Source organism: Bufo bufo, chromosome 3, assembly GCF_905171765.1.
Source record: "Bufo bufo chromosome 3, aBufBuf1.1, whole genome shotgun sequence".
NCBI classification, from domain to species: Eukaryota; Metazoa; Chordata; class Amphibia; order Anura; family Bufonidae; genus Bufo; species Bufo bufo.
This window is the reverse complement of record NC_053391.1, coordinates 457,179,620-457,198,675: the sequence shown is the minus strand read 5'-3', so window position 1 is coordinate 457,198,675 and position 19,056 is coordinate 457,179,620. Positions and strand designations below refer to the sequence as shown.

Below are 19,056 nucleotides of genomic sequence, written 5' to 3'. Positions count from 1 at the left end.
CGACGTGGTCGATTGGGTGAAGGGGTACATGGAGTCCAACATGACCCAGGTCAACGCCTCCATTCAGGAATTGAAGAGTGCCCTGGTCTCCAAGCGTCATCGTCCCTCCTCCCCCCATCGTGCTATGGAGGTCTCGGGGGCTCAGGAGGCGAGAGAGGGTTCAGCCTCTTCCTCCTCGGATGAGGAGGATGGTTTTGCATATTTTTTCCCGCTGGAGAAGGCCCAGCGACTACTAAAATCCGTCCGGTCGGGGGACCAGGACGTTGATCCGGGGGAAGCCTCATCCTCTGCCTCTAGGGGGCCTAGGGCCTTTAAAGCGGATGATTCTCTCCTATCTCTGATGAAAACAGAGTGGAGAAAGCCAGAGAAAGGTCCAGTGTTGACCAAAAGGTTCAAGGCGGTGTTCCCGGTTAAAGAGGATCAGGTATCGTCCTGGGGGCCTGTCCCTAAAGTGGACATGGCCATAGCAAAGTTATCCAGAAGGACCCTGATCCCTTCAGACGACGGGTCAAGTTTGCTGGACCCGATGGACCGGAAGGCGGACTGCGCCCTTAGGCGCACTTACTCCTCGGCCTCCGCTTCCGCCTCAGTCGCAATTTCCTCGTCCGAAGTGGCGAATTTTCTGAGATCTAGATTTTCGCAAATCCAGTCTGACCTGGACCAAGGGGTTTCTAGGGACGACATTCTGGCCTCATGTAAGACGGCCAGCCTAGCCATTGACTTCTTGTGTGACGCAGCTCCACAACAACTGAAGTTGGCATCCAAGACCATGGCCCTTTCAACCGCGGGCAGGCGTCCGCTGTGGTTGAAACCTTGGAAGGCCGATACGGCCTCAAAACATAACCTCTGTGCCATGGCATATGAACCCGGCAAACTGTTTGGTGCAGAGCTTGACCACATAATGGAGGGGCTGTCGGACAAGAAGGGCAAGTCCCTTCCCCAGCAGTCCTTTCGTGGTCGGGGCAGGGGGTATAGTTCCAGAGCGGAACCGCAACCCAGACCCCAGAGGAATTGGGGTTCCCGTAGAGGAGGAAGATCCTCTCGGGGTTCTAGACCCCCCAAGAAGTCCTCGGCGCTCTGATTGCGGGCCTCCTCGAGGCTCTTGGTATTTAGCCGGTCTGACTGGAGATCTCGGGCTCCCTTCTCCCCACATTCCCGTAGGCGGCCGCCTACATCACTTTCTACCTTGTTGGCAGGATCATATCCAGGACAGTTGGGTCCTGCGTATAATTTCGCATGGCTACCTTGTAGACTTGAGCAGTTTGCCTCTGGACAAGTTTGTTCAGACAAGGCTTCTTCCCAGCAACAAACAGAAGATTCTAGAAACCTACGTGCTAGAATACTTCCAGAAGGGGGCCTTAGAAGAGGTTCCTCTCCAAGAGAGGGGAACAGGTATCTACTCCCCAGTTTTCCTGGTACCCAAGAATACCGGAGGTTGGAGGATGATTATAGATCTGAGGTTCTTCAACCGTTTCATAAAACAAAAGAAGTTCCGTATGGAAACTATCCAGTCAGTGACCAATCTTCTTATGCCGGGAGATTTCTTGGCAACCTTAGACCTCAAGGATGCTTATCTCCATATTCCCATCCATCCTGGGTCCAGAAGATTCTTAAGGATCGCGGTAAACATCGGGGGGGTCCTAAAACATTTTCAGTTTGTGGCCCTCCCATTTGGGATTTCTTCAGCCCCACACACTTTCACCAAAGTAGTGGTCTCTGTGGTGGCCGCTCTAAGGCTTCAGGGCCTGAGCATAGTTCCATACCTGGACGACTGGCTCCTCAGAGCTCCTTCCCAAGCGATCCTGTCCCAACACATCCAACAGGCTGTTACATTCCTACATCAGTTAGGATGGATAATCAATTGGGACAAATCCCAACTCCAACCAGCCACCTCGGTAAGGTTCCTGGGGTTCATGGTGGATTCAATCAGGATGACAATTCATCTCACTCCCGAAAGAAGGCAATCCGTGCAACAAACAGCCCGTTCTCTCTCTGTACCAAAACAGGTAACGATTCGAACGTGGATGAGGATGTTGGGACTAATGTCTTCAACCGCAGAGGCGGTACCTTGGGCATTATGGCACTTACGTCCGCTCCAGTCGGAAGTATTAGCCAAGTGGAATCACAGTCCGGTGGGACTCAATTCCGTGCTCTCCCTGCCTTACAAAGTCCGATCCTCTCTGAGGTGGTGGTCCCACCTCATGGACGGCAAGTCCCTGATCCAACCCTCTTGGATCATACTTACTTCAGACGCATCCCTAGTAGGCTGGGGTGCGCATCTTCAGGACAAGACAGTCCAGGGAACTTGGACACCTCAGGAGAGGTTATTGTCATCAAATCTCCTGGAGATCAGAGCAATCAGACTAGCTCTTCTTCATTTTGCTCCCATCATTCGAGGGAAGGCAGTAAAGGTACAGTCAGACAGCATGACCGCTGTACTGTATATCAACAAGCAGGGAGGCACGAGGTCACAAAGTCTCCTGAGAGAGATAGGTGTGATTTTGGATTGGGCAGAACTGAACCTCACCCACTTATCAGCCGTTCACATTCGCGGAGTTCACAATGTGATTGCGGATCGTCTGAGCCGAGGTCTTCCAACCGGAGAATGGTCACTCCATCCAGAGGTCTTCAAGGAGATAACGCTCAGGTGGGGCATGCCAGAGATCGATCTCATGGCAACGAGGTTCAACACCAAGGTGGAGAAGTATTGCTCCCTTTACAGGGAGGACAACCCGGTGGCAATAGATGCACTGTCAATCCCATGGAGGTTCAGGCTGGCCTACATCTTCCCTCCAATTTCCTTGATACCAAGGGTCTTGATGAAGATCAGGCAGGACCAAGCGTCAGTTATCGCCATTATCCCATACTGGCCGAAAAGAGCTTGGTTTACCCAACTCTTACAGATGAGTCGGGGTCAATTTCTGAGGCTTCCCCCAGAGAGAGTACTGGTGTCGGGGGGCACCCAGGTCTCCTCAAATCTTCAAATGTTCAACCTGACGGCCTGGAGGTTGATCAGTCCCTTCCAGGGATAGAAGGGCTATCGGGGTCTGTCTTGAGAACCCTGGAGCACTCCAGATCAGAAGCTACCAATAAGGCCTACTCCAGAATCTGGAAGATCTTTTCATCCTGGTGTACAAGACATCAGCAAAGATCCGCTGAAGCTTCCATCCCGATGATCCTCCAATTTCTTCAGGACGGTCTGGACAGGGGGCTATCACCAGCTACCCTTAAAGTGCAGATTTCAGCTATCTCTGCTTGTCTAAACAGAGCTATTTCTCAAGACCCCCTTATCAAGAGATTCCTGAAGGGAGCCTCAAGATTAAAGCCTACAGTAATCAGACCTATCCCGGCCTGGGATTTGTCGGTCGTGCTCAGGGGGTTATCATCTCCCCCCTTTGAGCCCCTAGAGGAGGCGGGATTCAGGTTCCTGACCTGGAAGATCACCTTCTTGTTAGCTGTTACCTCTGCAAAACGAGTTGGGGAACTCCAGGCTTTTTCTGCCTTTGAGCCATATACAAAGTTCCTACAGGATCGGGTACTTCTAAAATTTCTACCTACCTTCATCCCAAAGGTTCCTTCCTTTGACAACATCAATCAGGTGATCTCCCTACCAACTTTGGCTCCACCCGCCTCCTCTGAGGAAAGAGGGCTCCATACCCTCGATATTGCGAGATGTCTTAGGATTTACCTGGAACGCTCCAAGGTATTTAGGAAGGATGAAAACCTCCTTATCCTTTTTTCCGGTACCCATAAGGGGAGGAAAGCCTCTAAGCCCTCCATCAGTCGTTGGATTAAAGAGGCAATTCGGGAGTCTTATATGTCTCAGGGCTCGGAGCCCCCTGAATTTGTAAGGGCCCACTCTACTCGAGCAGTGGCCACTTCTTTTGCAGAGAGAAGCTCGATCCCATTGGATGTGATCTGTAAGTCAGCTTCTTGGAGTTCTCACTCCACTTTTATCTCACACTATAGAGTGGATACCAGAATACATAGTTATTCCTCATTTGGCCGGACAGTGTTATCGTCCGCCAGGCATGAGGACCCTCCCATGGGGGTTTCTACTTGCTAAATCCCCATTTGTGCCACTGGTTAGGACGTAAGGGAATCGTTAATTTCTAACGATAATTTGTTTTCCCTTAGTCCTAACAGTGGCACACAATTTTCCCCCCCTATATTTATTAATTGAGATTGTAGTTGTCTACTTGTAATTACACATGGGTTGGAGAGTCACACCCCTCTTTATTGGGGGCAGGGAGGGCGTGTGCCTGCCAGTATTTTTTGTTTGATTGTTTCATTAAAATTCCACCTGTCCTAACCAGTCCACAGGGGCAGAATACCCCATTTGTGCCACTGTTAGGACTAAGGGAAAACAAATTATCGTTAGAAATTAACGAATACCGCTCCCCCGCTCCCCGCTCCTACTATGGCAACCAGGACTTTAATAGCGTCCTGGGTGCCATAGTAACACTGAAAGCATTTGGAAGACGGTTCCGTCTTCAAATGCTTTCAGTACACTTGCGTTTTTCCGGATCCGGAGTGTAATTCCGGCAAGTGGAGTACACGCCGGATCCGGACAACGCAAGTGTGAAAGAGGCCTAAGAGGTGATTTTTTTCTTGGAAATATAAAGGGAATGAATAGACCTTCTTAGCGGCTCCTCTCCCCACAGGAGGATGACCTTCAACTGCTTGTCGGACAGTTGCCAACATAAGTTCTACCAGCAAGTTCTCCTGAACTGCACTCAAACCTGAAAACCAATGAAACCATTGTTAGATGTGGACAATAAATAAACCTAAGACGTGCGGAAACTGCTCTCCAACACACACCAAGACCAATGGGATCCTCATTCATCTCAATAACAAGTGGCTCCTATCCAGCATGCAGTATGCTCTTTCCATAAAGCCCTTGTTGGCCTTCTCTACAGTAAAATCAAGGGCCTGGCCCGGAACAGACTGTTCTAGACATCAGTGGAGACTCTCACCAATATCACTTTTATGACAAGTCCAATTGACAAGTCATAAAAGTTCATTTTGGGACAATTCCTTTGAAGGGAATCTGTCACCAGAATTTTAGACCAATATCTGCTGTTCCATATGAGTAGAAGCAAAGCAGATAAGGAGTCCAGATCGATAGATTAATGGGCAGAGAGGAGAAAGCCTGTGCCAGACAGTTCTGGGAGAACAAAAGGATTGGGTGAAAATAGGAATTCTCTTGGGACAAATTAAACAGTCAAATTAAACCGCCATTCTCAGCAGGATGGGCCAACAAAACATGAATGTGTATGGGGGCCTTAAGACCAGTGCTGTGCCAGAGGAGTCTCACTACTGAACCCTCACTGACCAGAAGGTTATGGTATATCCCTTAAAAGAGTGTACCAGTGTCTTGATAATGATGACCTATCCTCCAGAACAGTGCATGAAGCTGGGAGCAGAAGGCTCCATCCACTGTGTAGTGGCCATGCCGGCAAACTGCAGCTCAGCTCCCATTCAATATCAAAAAGCTGGAAACACCCTTCAAGACTGGGTTCAAGTTGAAGACAATTTCCAAAGCAGATTCATGGCGCGTTTGTGAGGAAATCTGCATATGTGACATGTACTACAGATTTCATCCTCTGCATTGTCATAAGTTACCATTTTCCTAACTCCACCATGAAATCACATTATACTTTTGGATGTATGAGCTCACCAACTCTGTTTTTCGTGGCGTCTTGCAGAAGGATGGACGTCATCCATTGCCAATCTTTTAAAAATCCAGGTGTGCAATCCCAGAGGCTGTCGACAAGGTAGGTCACATGGTCATGTAACTAGGAGAATATAAGGAGTTTTATTCAGAAGTTCATTGTCAGTGGCTAGATGTCAAATTGAGTCAGATGCACATAAAGCTACATTCACACGACCGTATGAATGAGTCCGCATCCGTTCCGCAATTTTGCGGAACGGGTGCAGACCCATTTATTTCTATGGGGCCGCAAAAGATGCGGATAGCACACGTAGTTCCGTGCCGCAGCCCGGCAAAAAAAATAGAACATGTCCTATTCTTGTCCGCAATAGCGGCATGTGCGGTCTGCAAATTGCAGAACTCAGATGGGCCGGTATCTGTGTTTCACCAATCCGCAATTTGTGGATCTGCAAAACACCACGTTCGTGTGAAAGTAGCCAGGGTGAAAAAGTCAATGCTATTTACGGATTATTGAATGGAATTCTCTCTTACGCTTCTTGATGAAGTGGAGTTCGTGTCCAATTACAATGTTTTTAATGAATGAATTTCTCAGTTGCCATGGTTACTTTGCACAAATGAAAACTTAGAGATTGCTAAAAGCCATAAGGCTAGTTTCACACCAGAGCTAAAATGATCCGGCAAAGGAACAGCCGGGGCACCACCAGGCTCCATGTGACTATAATGGGACCCGGCCTGTTTCCGCTTATTAGTGGCAAGATTTGACCGGACAATAACGCTGCAAGTGGAGCCCACTGATTATAGTCAATGCTCAGTCATCTGACCATTAGGCCAAGGCTACAACGCGATCTTTGTCGCACCCAAGTACCACAGTGTAGCAGAGCAGCTATAGAAATGAAAGGAGTCGCAGCGCAACTCACAAGTTTGCTGTGATCGCAACCCCAGAATCGCAAAAAATTCAACCCTGCTGGATTTTTTATAATTCTGAGGTTGTTGTCGCAGGAAACTTGTAAGTCGCATTGTAACCCCATTTATTTCTATGGCTGCCCTGCTACACCGCTATACTGGGATGCAACAGCTTTTGCATTTTGCATCACGGATGCGGACCCATTCACTTCAATGGGTCCGCAAATCCGGAGGTGCGGAATTTAATCACGGAACGATACCACTACGGAGTGCTTCCGCGGGGTTTCGTCCCGTACTTCCATTCCGCAAAAAGATAAAACATGTCCTATCTTTTTGCGGAACGGCCGGATCGAGGACCTATTCATGTGAATGGGTCCTTGATCCGCTGCGGCTGCCCCACGGACTGTGTTCGTGCATTGCAGTCCACATTTTGCGGGCCGCAGTACGACCACGGGGTGCACACGCCCGTGTGAAAGAGGCCTAATACACATAACATTAAAGGTCATCAATATCTGACAAGCAGAACCCCCGGCGATCAGCTGTTTGAGAAGACACTGGCACTCCTATGTGTGCCGCGGTCTTCTCTCCGCTTTTCCTAGGCTGAGTGACATGTTCATCTGTCACGTGGCCTAGGAGCGTCTCAGCCCCATTCAAGTGAATAGGCTTGAGAACAATTCCAAGAACAGCCGCTATACAATGTACTGCGCTCTGCTTGGTAAGCTGCGAGAAAGCAGCGGCGCTTACAGGAGCAACTGTGCCTTCTCAAAATTGCAGATCGGTGGGGGGTTCCCCAGCAATCAGATACTGATTGGTATAAAAAATTTCGGAAAACCTTTTAAGATACTTTTGTTTGTGCTCCATTAGCTTGCATTTATAAAATTTTTAGTCATTTCTATACTAATGTACAAAAGATTTGGTAATAGTATTTCTTCATCATACCTTGCTCTCAAGGAAGAAGTCCAAAAGCTTCTTCATCTGACTTATTTTGTGCTCAGAGTTTACTGTCTCCTTTGCACTCATTGTTTCTATCACTGGGCCCAAATGTCTGTGAATGATATATAAAAATACAGCATTAAAGGCAATGCTAAGTAGTGTAATAGACTGATAAGGGATCTTACGTTTTCCATTAAATGCATGTATTACATTTATATTACTAGAACACTTCAGGACATCAGACCTGGCAGAAGGGTAAATGGTAGTGCAGATTGTAATCTAATAAAACATAATATTAGCCAGCTATCAGAAACATGGCTACATTTTCAGATACTACCTCTGGTTGCCAGCATGAATGCCACTTTAGTTATTTTACAGTTAAATAGTATTCACTAGGATATGCCATAACCACATAATCAGAAAGGGTCTGACCTCTGAGACCCACTGACTGCTAGAAGAAACAGACTGTGGTCCCTTTAAAGAGGACCTTTCACCGATTCTTACCCTATGAACTAAGTATACATACATGTGGAGCGGCGCCCGGGGATCTCTCTGCACTTACTATTATCCCCGGGCGCCGCTCCGTTCTCCTGCTATGCCCTCCGGTATCTCCGTTCCCTAAGTTATGGTAGGCGGAGTCTGCCCTTGTTCTTCTGTAGCGCTGGCCAATCGCATTGCAGAGCTCACAGCCTGGGAGAAAATAACCTCCCAGGCTGTGAGCTCTGCGCTGCGATTGGCCAGCGCTAGGGCAGACTCCGCCTACCATAACTTAGGGACTGGTATCTCCGCCTACTATAACTTAGTGAGCGGAGATACCGGAGGGCATAGCAGGAGAACGGAGTGGCGCCCGGGGATAATAGTAAGTGCAGTGAGATCCCCGGGCGCTGCTCTACATATCTGTATAGTTAGTTCATAGGGTAAGAATCGGTGAAAGGTCCTCTTTAAGGCTAGGTCTACACGACGACATTTGTCGCGTGACAATAAGTTGCACGACAGATAGGGCACAACTACACTGCAACATTTGTCGCGCAGCATTTTGTTGCACCAATGTCGTCCAACAATTTTTATAATGGCAGTCTATAGTGTCGCACTGGAACATGCAACATGCTGCGACTGCAATGCGAGTCGCAGAAAAATCCATCTCAAATGGATTTTCTGCGACTGTTGCGTCGCAGTCGCAGCATGTCGCATGTTGCAGTGCGACACCATAGACTGCCATTATAAAAATTGTTGGACGACATTGGTGCAACAAAATGTCATCGTGTAGACCTAGCCTAACTCCTGGCCAACTAATGAGGACAGCAACACAGACTCTTTCTGGTCAGTGGTGCTGTGCTGTGGTTTCATGCACACCAGATGACTGGGATCATTGCAGTGCAGGAGCCCACTTCATTCTAAGGCTACTTTCCCACTGGCGTTTTGGTTTCCATTTGCGAGATCCGTTCAGGGCTCTCAGAAGCGGTCCAAAACGGATCAGTTTTGCCCTAATGCATTCTGAATGGATAAGGATCCGCTCAGAATGCAACAGCTCGGCTCCGTTCCGTCTCCATTCCGCTTTGGAGGCGGACACCAACTGACAAAACTGAGACAAACGGATCCTGGTACACAATGTAAGTCAATGGGGACGGATCCGTTTTCTCTGGCACAATAGAAAACGGATCCGTCCTCCATTGACTTTCAATGGTGTTCAAGACTGATCCGTCTTGGCTATGTTAAAGATAATACAAACGGATTGGTTCTGAACTAATGCAGACGTTTGTATTATCTGAACGGATCCGTCTGTGCAGATCCATGACGGATCCGCTCCAAACGCGAGTGTGAAAGTAGCCTAAGAATCATGGGGTTTCGGCAGTTGGACCCACCTTAATCAGTAAGTGATGGCATATTCTAGTACAGTAGGAATACCCATTTAAAAAAAATGCTATACAGCTCGGTGCATTGTACATTTCTATCCATGGGTAGAATTAGAAATATATCTCTTTTATATATAATTATATATAATTATATATAATTAATTCCACAGGTCGAGTGGCTCACCTGTCCTGTGTGAGGTGCTCAGGTCTATCTGATTCACCCAGTCAGAAAGAAAAGGATTATATAAGGCTACTTTCACAGCAGCGTTAGGTGCGGATCCGTCTGGTATCTGCACAGACGGATCTGCACCTATAATGCAAACGCTTAGATCCGTTCAGAATGGATCCGTTTGCATTACCATGAACAAAAAAAAAATTTTTGTTCATGATAATGCAAACGGATCCGTTTTGACTTTACATTGAAAATCAATGGGGGACGGATCCGTTTGAAGATTGAGCCATATTGTGTCAACTTCAAACGGATCCGTCCCCATTGACTTACATTGTAAGTCTAGACGGATCCGTTTGCCTCCGCACGGCCAGGCGGACACCCGAACGCTGCAAGCTGCGTTCAGGGGTCCGCCTGCTGAGCGGAGCGGAGGACAAACGGAGCCAGACTGAGGCATTCTGAGCGGATCCACATCCATTCAGAATGCATTAGGGCTGGACGGATCCGTTCGGGGCCGCTTGTGAGAGCCTTCAAACGGAACTCACAAGCGGAGCCCCGAACGCTAGTGTGAAAGTAGCCTAAATTTGGTAAAGACCGGCACACTCTATTTGGAAGCACTCAGAGATATACACGGCGGTATAGTAAGAGCTTTAATGTACAAAACCGTACAAAGAACAATAAACCAGATTAAAAGTACAAATGAATATATGTATAAAAAATAAAGCCACATCTAATTCATACATTACATCTAATTGATAAAGCACTTGGAGCTTCTGGAATCAGATGAAAATACTGCTGGGAATACTACTTCAAAGCCAGTCTCATAAAAGTGAGGAGATATTTTCAAACATATGTTGCAACAATGTGATGAATCGATGTACATCCAAACCAAGGGTTCAAAGTTCCCGATAGTCTCCTCATAGAATGCAAATTAGTCCTGGTGTTTCATAAAACGCAATACATGGATCACAAAATAGATATATATTGGACATTTTTTAGATCCATGTTTTGCGTTTTATGAAACACCAGGACTAATTTGCATTCTATGAGGAGACTATCGGGAACTTTGAACCCTTGGTTTGGATGTACATCGATTCATCACATTGTTGCAACATATGTTTGAAAATATCTCCTCACTTTTATGAGACTGGCTTTGAAGTAGTATTCCCACTAGCCACTGCAGTGGACTCTAGATATGTACTTTCATCTGATTCCAGAAGCTCCAAGTGCTTTATCAATTAGATGTAATGTATGAATTAGATGTGGCTTTTTTAAACTGAATTTTATACTTAATTTTTTATACAAAGGGCGGGCACTGTGGAGGTCACTGTTAAGGGGGCAGGGGCCACTGTTAAAGGGGCAGCTGCTGTGGAGGTCACTGTTAAGTCAGCAGGGTACTGTGAGGTCACTGTTGAGGGAGCGGGGTGCTGTGGAGGTCACTGTTAAAGGGTTTCTGTCACCTGAAAAATGGGTATTAAGCTGGCTGACATTAGCGATGTGCTAATGTCAGCTGAACATAACTATATTAGTGCCATCCCACTGCCTGAAGCCTTTATTTAAAAAAACAAACTTTTACAATATGCTAATTCGCCTATTGGAGCAGGGGGGCATTGCACCTGCTCCTAGAGGTTCCGTTTGCCCACCTCTTTTCTCGCCCTTCTTCTCTTGATTGACAGGGCCAGGGCAGTGCTGCTCTCCTCCCGCTGGCCGTGTCTGCAGTGCAAATCTGGTGCCGTTCAGTATTCCGTGCAGGCACAGTGAGGAAGTCAGCAGCCGCTGAGCGTCCTTTCCTCACTGCGCCTGCGCCGCATACTGAATGGCGTGAGATTTACACTGCAGACACGGCTGGCGGGAGGAGAGCAGCGCTGCCCTGTCCCTGTCAATCAAGAGAAGAAGGGCGAGAAAAGAAGTGGGCAAACGGAGCCTCTAGGAGCAGGTGCAAAAGTTTGTTTTCTCAATAAAGGCTTTGGGCAGTGAGATGGCACTAATATAGTTATGTTCAGCTGACATTAGCACATCATTTTCAGGTGACAGAAACCCTTTAAAGGAACGGGGTGCTGTGGAGGTCTCTGTTAAGGGGGCAGGGAACAGTGGAGGTCACAGATAGGGGGACGGTCCCCGATGGAAGTCAGTGTTAAGGGGTGGGGTGCTGTATAGGTCACTGTTAAGGGGGCAGCCCCCTGAGGAGGTCAATGTCAAGGGAGTGGGGTGCTGTGAATCTTACTGTTAAAGGGGCGGGCTGCTGTGAAGGTCAAAGTTAAGGGGATAGGTTGCTGTGAAGGTCCCATTTTAAGGAGGCGTGGCACTGTGGAGGGGTCAGTGTTAAGGGGTGAGGGGCTGTGGAGTTCACTGTTAAGGGGCGGGGTACTGTAGAGGTCACTGTTATTCTGGATACTGTCAATATCTTTTAACGACACACACAAACATTAACTGAAATAGATGAAATATACCCGTGCAAAGACGTCCTTCTGCTAGTACTTTATAAAGTATGGAAACAATAGACACAGGATTGCACATCAGGCAGATATCATTTTTAGCTCATGACATGATCCTTTAATTTCCATAAGATTTTCAATTACCTTATATATAAAAATTCTCCAGCTGCTGCAGCAAGTGGTCTGTGAGAGGCATACACAAACTGGTACAAGGTCTCACAGTCCTCAGTGGTAAACGAATCATCACAATTTCTGCAAGAAGAAGAGCGTCTTCTATTATCTGAGATACAATCCATCACAACAAAGACCAATAATTCATTGTACGGCTATACAATGCAAGTGATTCTTCACTTTGGCTGAAGAACTCCTGTCCCTGCTGACTGGCAGTGCCACTCAGATAAGCCTGTCTGGGGTACGGAGGGGGGGGGGGGGGTTCTCACTAAACCTCTTTTTAGCAGCTTAATGCTAGAATATTATACAGTTGTGTTCAAAATAATAGCAGTGAGACATCACTAACCTGATCAATCACTGTTTTTGGTAGGAATGATATTTCTACATGGAAGATAATTTACTAGCAGGTGTAGTAGAGTAATAGAAATCCAACAGTCATGACATGCATGCTGCTGATTCTCTGTAATTCAATCACTTATTGAAAGGGGCATGTTCAAAATAAAAGCAGTGTGGAGTTCAATGAGTGAGTTCATTCATTCTTTGAAAAACAGGTGGCAATTATTGCCTTTATTTAAGGAAGGAAGGCAGCAAATGTTGTACACGCTGGTTACAGTGCAATTCTCTCTGAAATTCTGAGGAAAATGGGTCATTCCAGACATTGTTCAAAAGAACAGCGTGCCTTGATTAAAAAGTTGATTGGAGAGGGGAAAACATATAAAAAGGTGCGGAAAATGATAGGCTGCTCAGCTAAAATGATCACAAATGCTTTAAAATGGCAACCAAAACCTGAAGACGTGGAAGAAAGCGAAAAACTACCATTCGAAGAATAGCCAAAATGGCAAGGACTGGCAACAATCAGCTTCAGGAAGATCAAAGAAGGTCTAAAGTTACCTGTGAGTACTGTTACAATTAGAAGACGCCTATGTGAAGCCAAGCTATCTGCAAGAAGCCCCCGCAAAGTCCCACTGTTGAAAAAAGACATGTGCTGAAGAGGTTACAATTTGCCAAAGAGCACATTGACTGGCCTAAAGAGACATTTTGTGGACTGATGAAAGTAAGGTTGTTCTTTTGGTCTAGTGGCCGGAGACAGTTTGTCAGACGACCCCCAAACACTAAATTCAAGCCGCAGTACATTGTGAAGACAGTGAAGCATGGTGGCGCAAGCATCATGATATGGGGATGTTTCTCATACTAAGGTGTTGGGCCTATTTATCGCATACCAGGGATCATGGATCAGTTTGAATACATCTGAATACTTGAAGAGGTCATGCTGCCTTATGCTGACAACGACCCCAAACACACCAGTAAACGTGCAACATCTTGGTTCCAGACCAACAAGATTGACGTTATGGAGTGGTCAGCCCAATCCCTGGATCTTAATCCAATAGAAAACGTGTGAGGTGACATCAAAAATGCAGTTTCTAAGGCAAAACCAAGAAATCGAGAAGAACTGTGGAATGTAGTCCAATCATCCTGGGCTGGAATACCTGTTCACAGGGGCCAGAAGTTGGTGGACTCCATGCAACACAGATGTACAGCAGTTCTCAGAAACACTGGTTATACAATTAAACAGGTAAGTGATTCAAAGGAAAACAAAATCTTCAAACATTTTTCAGTTTATATAGTGAATGTTTGAGTTTGTAAAGAAGAATACAAACTGCTATTTTTTTAACAGTCTAATATTCACTTATCTTGAATTTTTTAGAGGAACAACACAAATTTGATATATTTTTCTTCATGTTTTGATTTGAATAGAATGTGTAGTGTTCCCAATGCATTTGTGTGTATGGAAATAAAAGCTATTAGAAGGATTTTGAGCTTTATTCACTTTTTTAGGCCACACACTGCTATTATTTTGAACACAACTGTACATTTCTGTCATGTAATGAATGTGCACAATATCATATCGTTTTAATGTTATTGAGATGCAAATGAGACAAATACATACAAATAGAAACATAATATTATATTCATTAACAGTTGTATAAATCACTTGATTCTTTTGATAAGAGTATCTGTAATATGTTTGATCAAAGTAAACCAGTGAGTGCTAATGTATTCCATTAAAAGACCCCTCAAAATACACAGCAAGAGGGGAAATGTGCCAGCAACAGTGGCCTCTCCACTCTCTAACTTAAGACCCCCCTAGGTCAGGAATCAGCAACCTCTGGCACTCCAGGTGTTGTGAAACGACAGCAATCAGCATGCTTCATACACTTCTGTGAGAGTTCCGAGAACAGCTGAGCAAGTGTGCATGTTGGGAGTTGTAGTTTCACCACACCGGAGTGTTGGAGGTTGCTAAGCCCTGCCCTTGATTACACTATTGCATTAAAGATGTTATCCAGATTTTTAACATTGATGGCTTATCCATTTGACTGCAAGTTCGGGTTCTGTGGTAATTCCATTATGGATTCCGTTATCATGGAATATAACAGAATTCTATAACGGAATGCACCATGGAGACCTTTAAAAATGCATAATAGAAGTCTTTGGGCAGCATAACGGATCCGGACAGTTTCCGTTATGCCATTTTGTATGGGTGTTTTCGCACGTGGTAGTGCCCATGATGTTTTGTTTTAAAAAAAAAAATGTATTTATTTAGATTTTGGGGACGGGGGGGGGGGGCGGGGTGATTAGAATTTTTATATTTTTTTTTATATTTTTCAAACTTGTACAGAATTATACACAAAAGATGTGTTTGTCCTGCTCTCCCTGGTCTGCTACCTAGTGCTCTCAACAGATTACCATGGTCAAAACTGCTGACAGATTCAGTTTAAAGTTGCCTCCACCAGCTGCATCACTAACAACTGAGGGTGTTTCACCAGTTAGATCTGTCGCACAGTTTGAGAAGAGCTGCTTTAAAGGTTACAGACACCTGGAGCCATTTTGGGCTAAAAAAGGTTTTTATTAAAATATTGCTTCGTCTGGCATCTGCAACGTTCATGTTTCACAATATTAACAAACTGCAGAATGCAGCCCTGTCAGACTGGCTGTGTCTGAACATCGTATATTTTGTAATGACACTTTAACTCTTGAAATAAGTCTATTAAGAGAAATGTCATACTAGTGGCTGCCTCTATTTGGGCCGTGCATCCTGCCAATGGCTTTTAATTAGAGCATAATATAGCTGCATCCAGTGGCGTACATAGAGAGGTAAGGGCCCCATAGCAAGGATCACACCAGGCCCCCACACCGGACAGAATAGTTTCTGCCTAAACCCTTTTCAATGACCCTTGGGCCATTTTTTCCACTGCCTTATTAGTGATAAGTTGTTCCTTTAGAGGTGGAGCGCTGACCATGTTTTCACCTCCAGTAGAAAAGGAGATAATCCCAACTAAGTCTGGGCCCCCTTTGCCCTGGGCCCCATAGCAGTCTCCTGGTCTGCTGCTATGGTAGTTACGCCCCTGGCTGCATCCTACCTTGCCATGAATTCACTTGTTACCCTAGGCCCAGGAGATGCAAGTCTGATACTGTAGATTCCCATGCAAAGAGGCCAATTTGTCATTGGCGGAAGTGTACAGATTGCTTCATATGTAAATGTCAGCAAATAAAGCAGTTATGAAATCTAGAATAATCCATGTTTTCAACGTTTGTATGTCAGCCGAGGCCGCAAGCAATTTATTTCATATTGTTTGGAGGTGCTGTCTTGTTGTTTGCATTACACCATCAGAACACGTCCAGGTTCTGTTCACATAACATTACCGCCCTATGTTCCATTAACGTCCTAGCTGTGCTGTTAAAACTCCCGCCTAACCTATCCATAGGACCTTTTAGTCTATGTCAGGTTGGTATGCCTTTTATTACAATATAGAATAGCATAATAGCCTACACTATTTTACACCTAGGTGGTTTGTTAGATTTTTTACAATGGGAGCCTATTAGCAACATATCCCACCGCATGCCAATACAATAGGATATGTCACAGCCTTCTGTTGGAGATACACCTTGGGAGTTCTTACTGACATATAACTCCAATGCAAGCTTTAATAGCATCACTGATCTATAGCATAATATCCTTCCACTTCAAATTTTTATCCAACAACTGTCCAGTCTTTTTGGATACTCTTCATCCATACAAACTAGTTTTCTCTTGCATAGAAAAGTCTTATTCAATGCCTTGTTTCAATCTGAAAAGTTAAAGGGGTTTTCCGAGCCTTTAGAACTGATGACCTATCCTCTATATAGGTCTATAGTATCTGATCAGTGGTGGTCCGACACCCGGGACCCCCGTCGTTCAGCTGTTTGAAAAAGCAGCTGCTCTCACAGTAGCGCCACGGCCTTCTCGCAGCTTTCAATAGGCCAGTGACAACACGTTCATCAGTCCCCTGGCATAGGTGCAGGTCAGCTCCATTGAAGTGAATGGGGCTGAGCGCAATAACAAGCACAGCCGCTATACAATGTACGGCTCTGTGCTTGGTAAGCTTGGAGAAGGCCGCAGCGCTTACAGGAGCACCGGTGGCTTCTCAGACTGCTGATCAGCGGGGGTCTCGTTTGTCGGACCCTCACCAATCAGATACTGATGACCTATCCAAAGGTTCTAGTCTAAATTTTCTTGCAATATATTGAGGGTAGCACCTCTTTTAGACTGAACACGCCCCGAATATTGTAGGCTTAAGTAAGTCCAAAGTGAGGCAGTATATTTAGTGATAGGGACCCATCTGCGGAAGCCACCTTGACGCCTGGTAGATGGGCCCGACACGTATGTGCGCTAAGAGCTTCCATTACTCATTTATAGTCGGTATTGTACCACTTTTATCTAGAATGACCCCCATTTCTTAGCTCTATTGTTTGTATATATAACGTGTGCAGTAATTTTGTTTTTTGTAATTATGTTCGCTTCATGGATATTCACCTGTGATTTTGAAGGTTCTAGTCAAAATTTTCTTGCTATCCAAAGGATAGGTCATCAGTATAAAAGTCTTGGAAAACTCTTTCATATTTCTTTCACCTTCTGTTTTCTGCTTCATAAAGGATTTTGACTAGTTTATATTTCATTTCAAACACTTGCTACTAAGCCCTCCTGCACACAAACGTGTGCGCCCCTTGGTCGTGCTGCGGCCGGCAAAACGTGGGCCGCAATGCACGAACACCGTCCATGGGCAGCTGCAGCGGATCGCGAACCCATTCACTTTATGGGTCCACGATCTGGCCATTCCGCAAAAAGATAGGACAAGTACGGGACGAAACCCCACGGAAGCACTCCGTAGTGTGCTTCCATTCCGCATCTCCGGATTTGCGAACCCATTAAAGTGAATGGGTCCACATCTGTGATGCGGAATGCACACGGAACGTTGCCTGTGTATTAATATGGCCACGGAGCGCACACGTTCGTGTGCAATAGGCATAATACTTCACACAACCTATGCTTGCTATGAGCAGGGAGAAAATTGGGTCATTTTTTTTTTTTTTTTTTTTTATAACTTCGACCTAAAACTATGGCCACTTTCATATTTGACAAGTGATCAGAAAAGTTTTTGCGCAAACCTTTTTGTGGGCGCAATTTATGCCCAAAAACGGTCATAATCTGATTTGTAAATGTGCGCCTACAGGCAAGTGTCCTTTTCTTGGGCAGTGAATGATCATATACTGCCCTCTAGAGACAGATCATATAATTAGCACTAAAACCTGGACAATGACAAACATTTTGTAATGCGCTTTTCTCACAAAGCAGAGATAGTTGTGAGGCTGGGCCACTCCTGGGAAGTCGTAAGCTGCCATATAGGTGCTTGACCCCAACACACAAGGCAAACCTAGGGGTCAATTTCGTAGGAGGCCAGTTTATAGTGTGGGAGGAAACCGGAGTACCCAGAAGAAACCCATTCAAGCCCGGGGAGAACCTACAAACTGCTGGAGACGTTATCCCTGGTCGGATTTGAATCCAGGACCCCACTGCTGCAAGGCACAAGTGCTAACCACTTAGGCCAAAAATAATAATAATAATAATAATAATAATAATAATAATAATAATAAACAAGGAAGATGGAGAAGAGCTTATTTTCAGTTATTAACTCACTAGGATAACCTGGAGAACCATGGAATCCATAGAAAACTGGAAAACACATTGTGATGACACATCATATCATGGTAACACCATTGTGGTAGTTTAAATGGGTATTCCCATCTCAGACAATGGGGGCATATCGCTAGGATATGCCCCCATTGTCTGATAGGTGCGGGTCACAGAGGTAGACCTGCACCTATCTGGTAAACAGAGCCTTGAAAGTATCAGAGGGCGCATCGCGCACTGGCCCTCCATTTCATAACTATGCACAGCAGCCCTACATTCATTTCTAATCTAAGGTCACAGTATCACTGCCTAGATTGAAAATGGATAAAAGGAGAGAAGGATAGGATTTCCTGATTTAACTAAATATATTTCATGCTTAGCAAAGTATATGATTGAATATGGATATTGAAGAAGCACTCCACAAAATGTTATTCTCTGACCTGTTAGAAAGGTACATGGTGTAAACTGTAGTGAAGGTAATCTTCTCATCAGTGACTGTATTTGTGAGTTATAACCTCCCTTAACTTATAACTGATCCTCAGCCATGTCATGTGACCAACTCTCTGATCTCCAGCTGACACAGGACAGGAAGTCAGTTACTTCTCTATTCATCCCTATGAGGCTGACATTGAGGCTCCCATAGGAATACATAAAGAACCTGACTTCCTGTCCACACATAAGACGCTGGTCACATGATTGTTGGTCACATGACACAGCTGAGGATCAGAATGGAGGTTATAACTCACAAATACAGTCACTGATGAGAAGATTACCTTAACTACAGTTTACATCATGTACTTTTCTAGCAGATCCTTCTATCTCCATTCAGCAGGACCTGCACTGACGTGCACGTGGTGAGCGTGATTACGTCATCAAAGGTCCTTTTGCAGGTCCTGAAAGAAGAAGAAAGA

General features: G+C 45.4%; 1 protein-coding gene across 5 annotated transcripts in view; it reads right to left on the bottom strand.

The window, feature by feature from the left end:
- LOC120995760 (cohesin subunit SA-2-like) overlaps positions 1-19,056 on the bottom strand; it is a 113,954-nt gene that overhangs the window by 48,550 nt on the left and 46,348 nt on the right. For all 5 annotated transcript variants that reach the window (XR_005777663.1, XM_040425166.1, XM_040425169.1 and 2 more), the window contains exons 14-17: positions 12,112-12,219; positions 7,517-7,622; positions 5,681-5,798; positions 4,639-4,742 (exon numbers count right to left, since the gene is read on the bottom strand). Coding sequence is in view for 4 of the 5 variants with exons in the window: in XM_040425166.1 (XP_040281100.1) it covers positions 4,639-4,742; positions 5,681-5,798; positions 7,517-7,622; positions 12,112-12,219 (436 nt within the window). In the remaining variant the exon portion in view is untranslated. The remainder of the gene's footprint in view (positions 1-4,638; positions 4,743-5,680; positions 5,799-7,516; positions 7,623-12,111; positions 12,220-19,056) is intronic.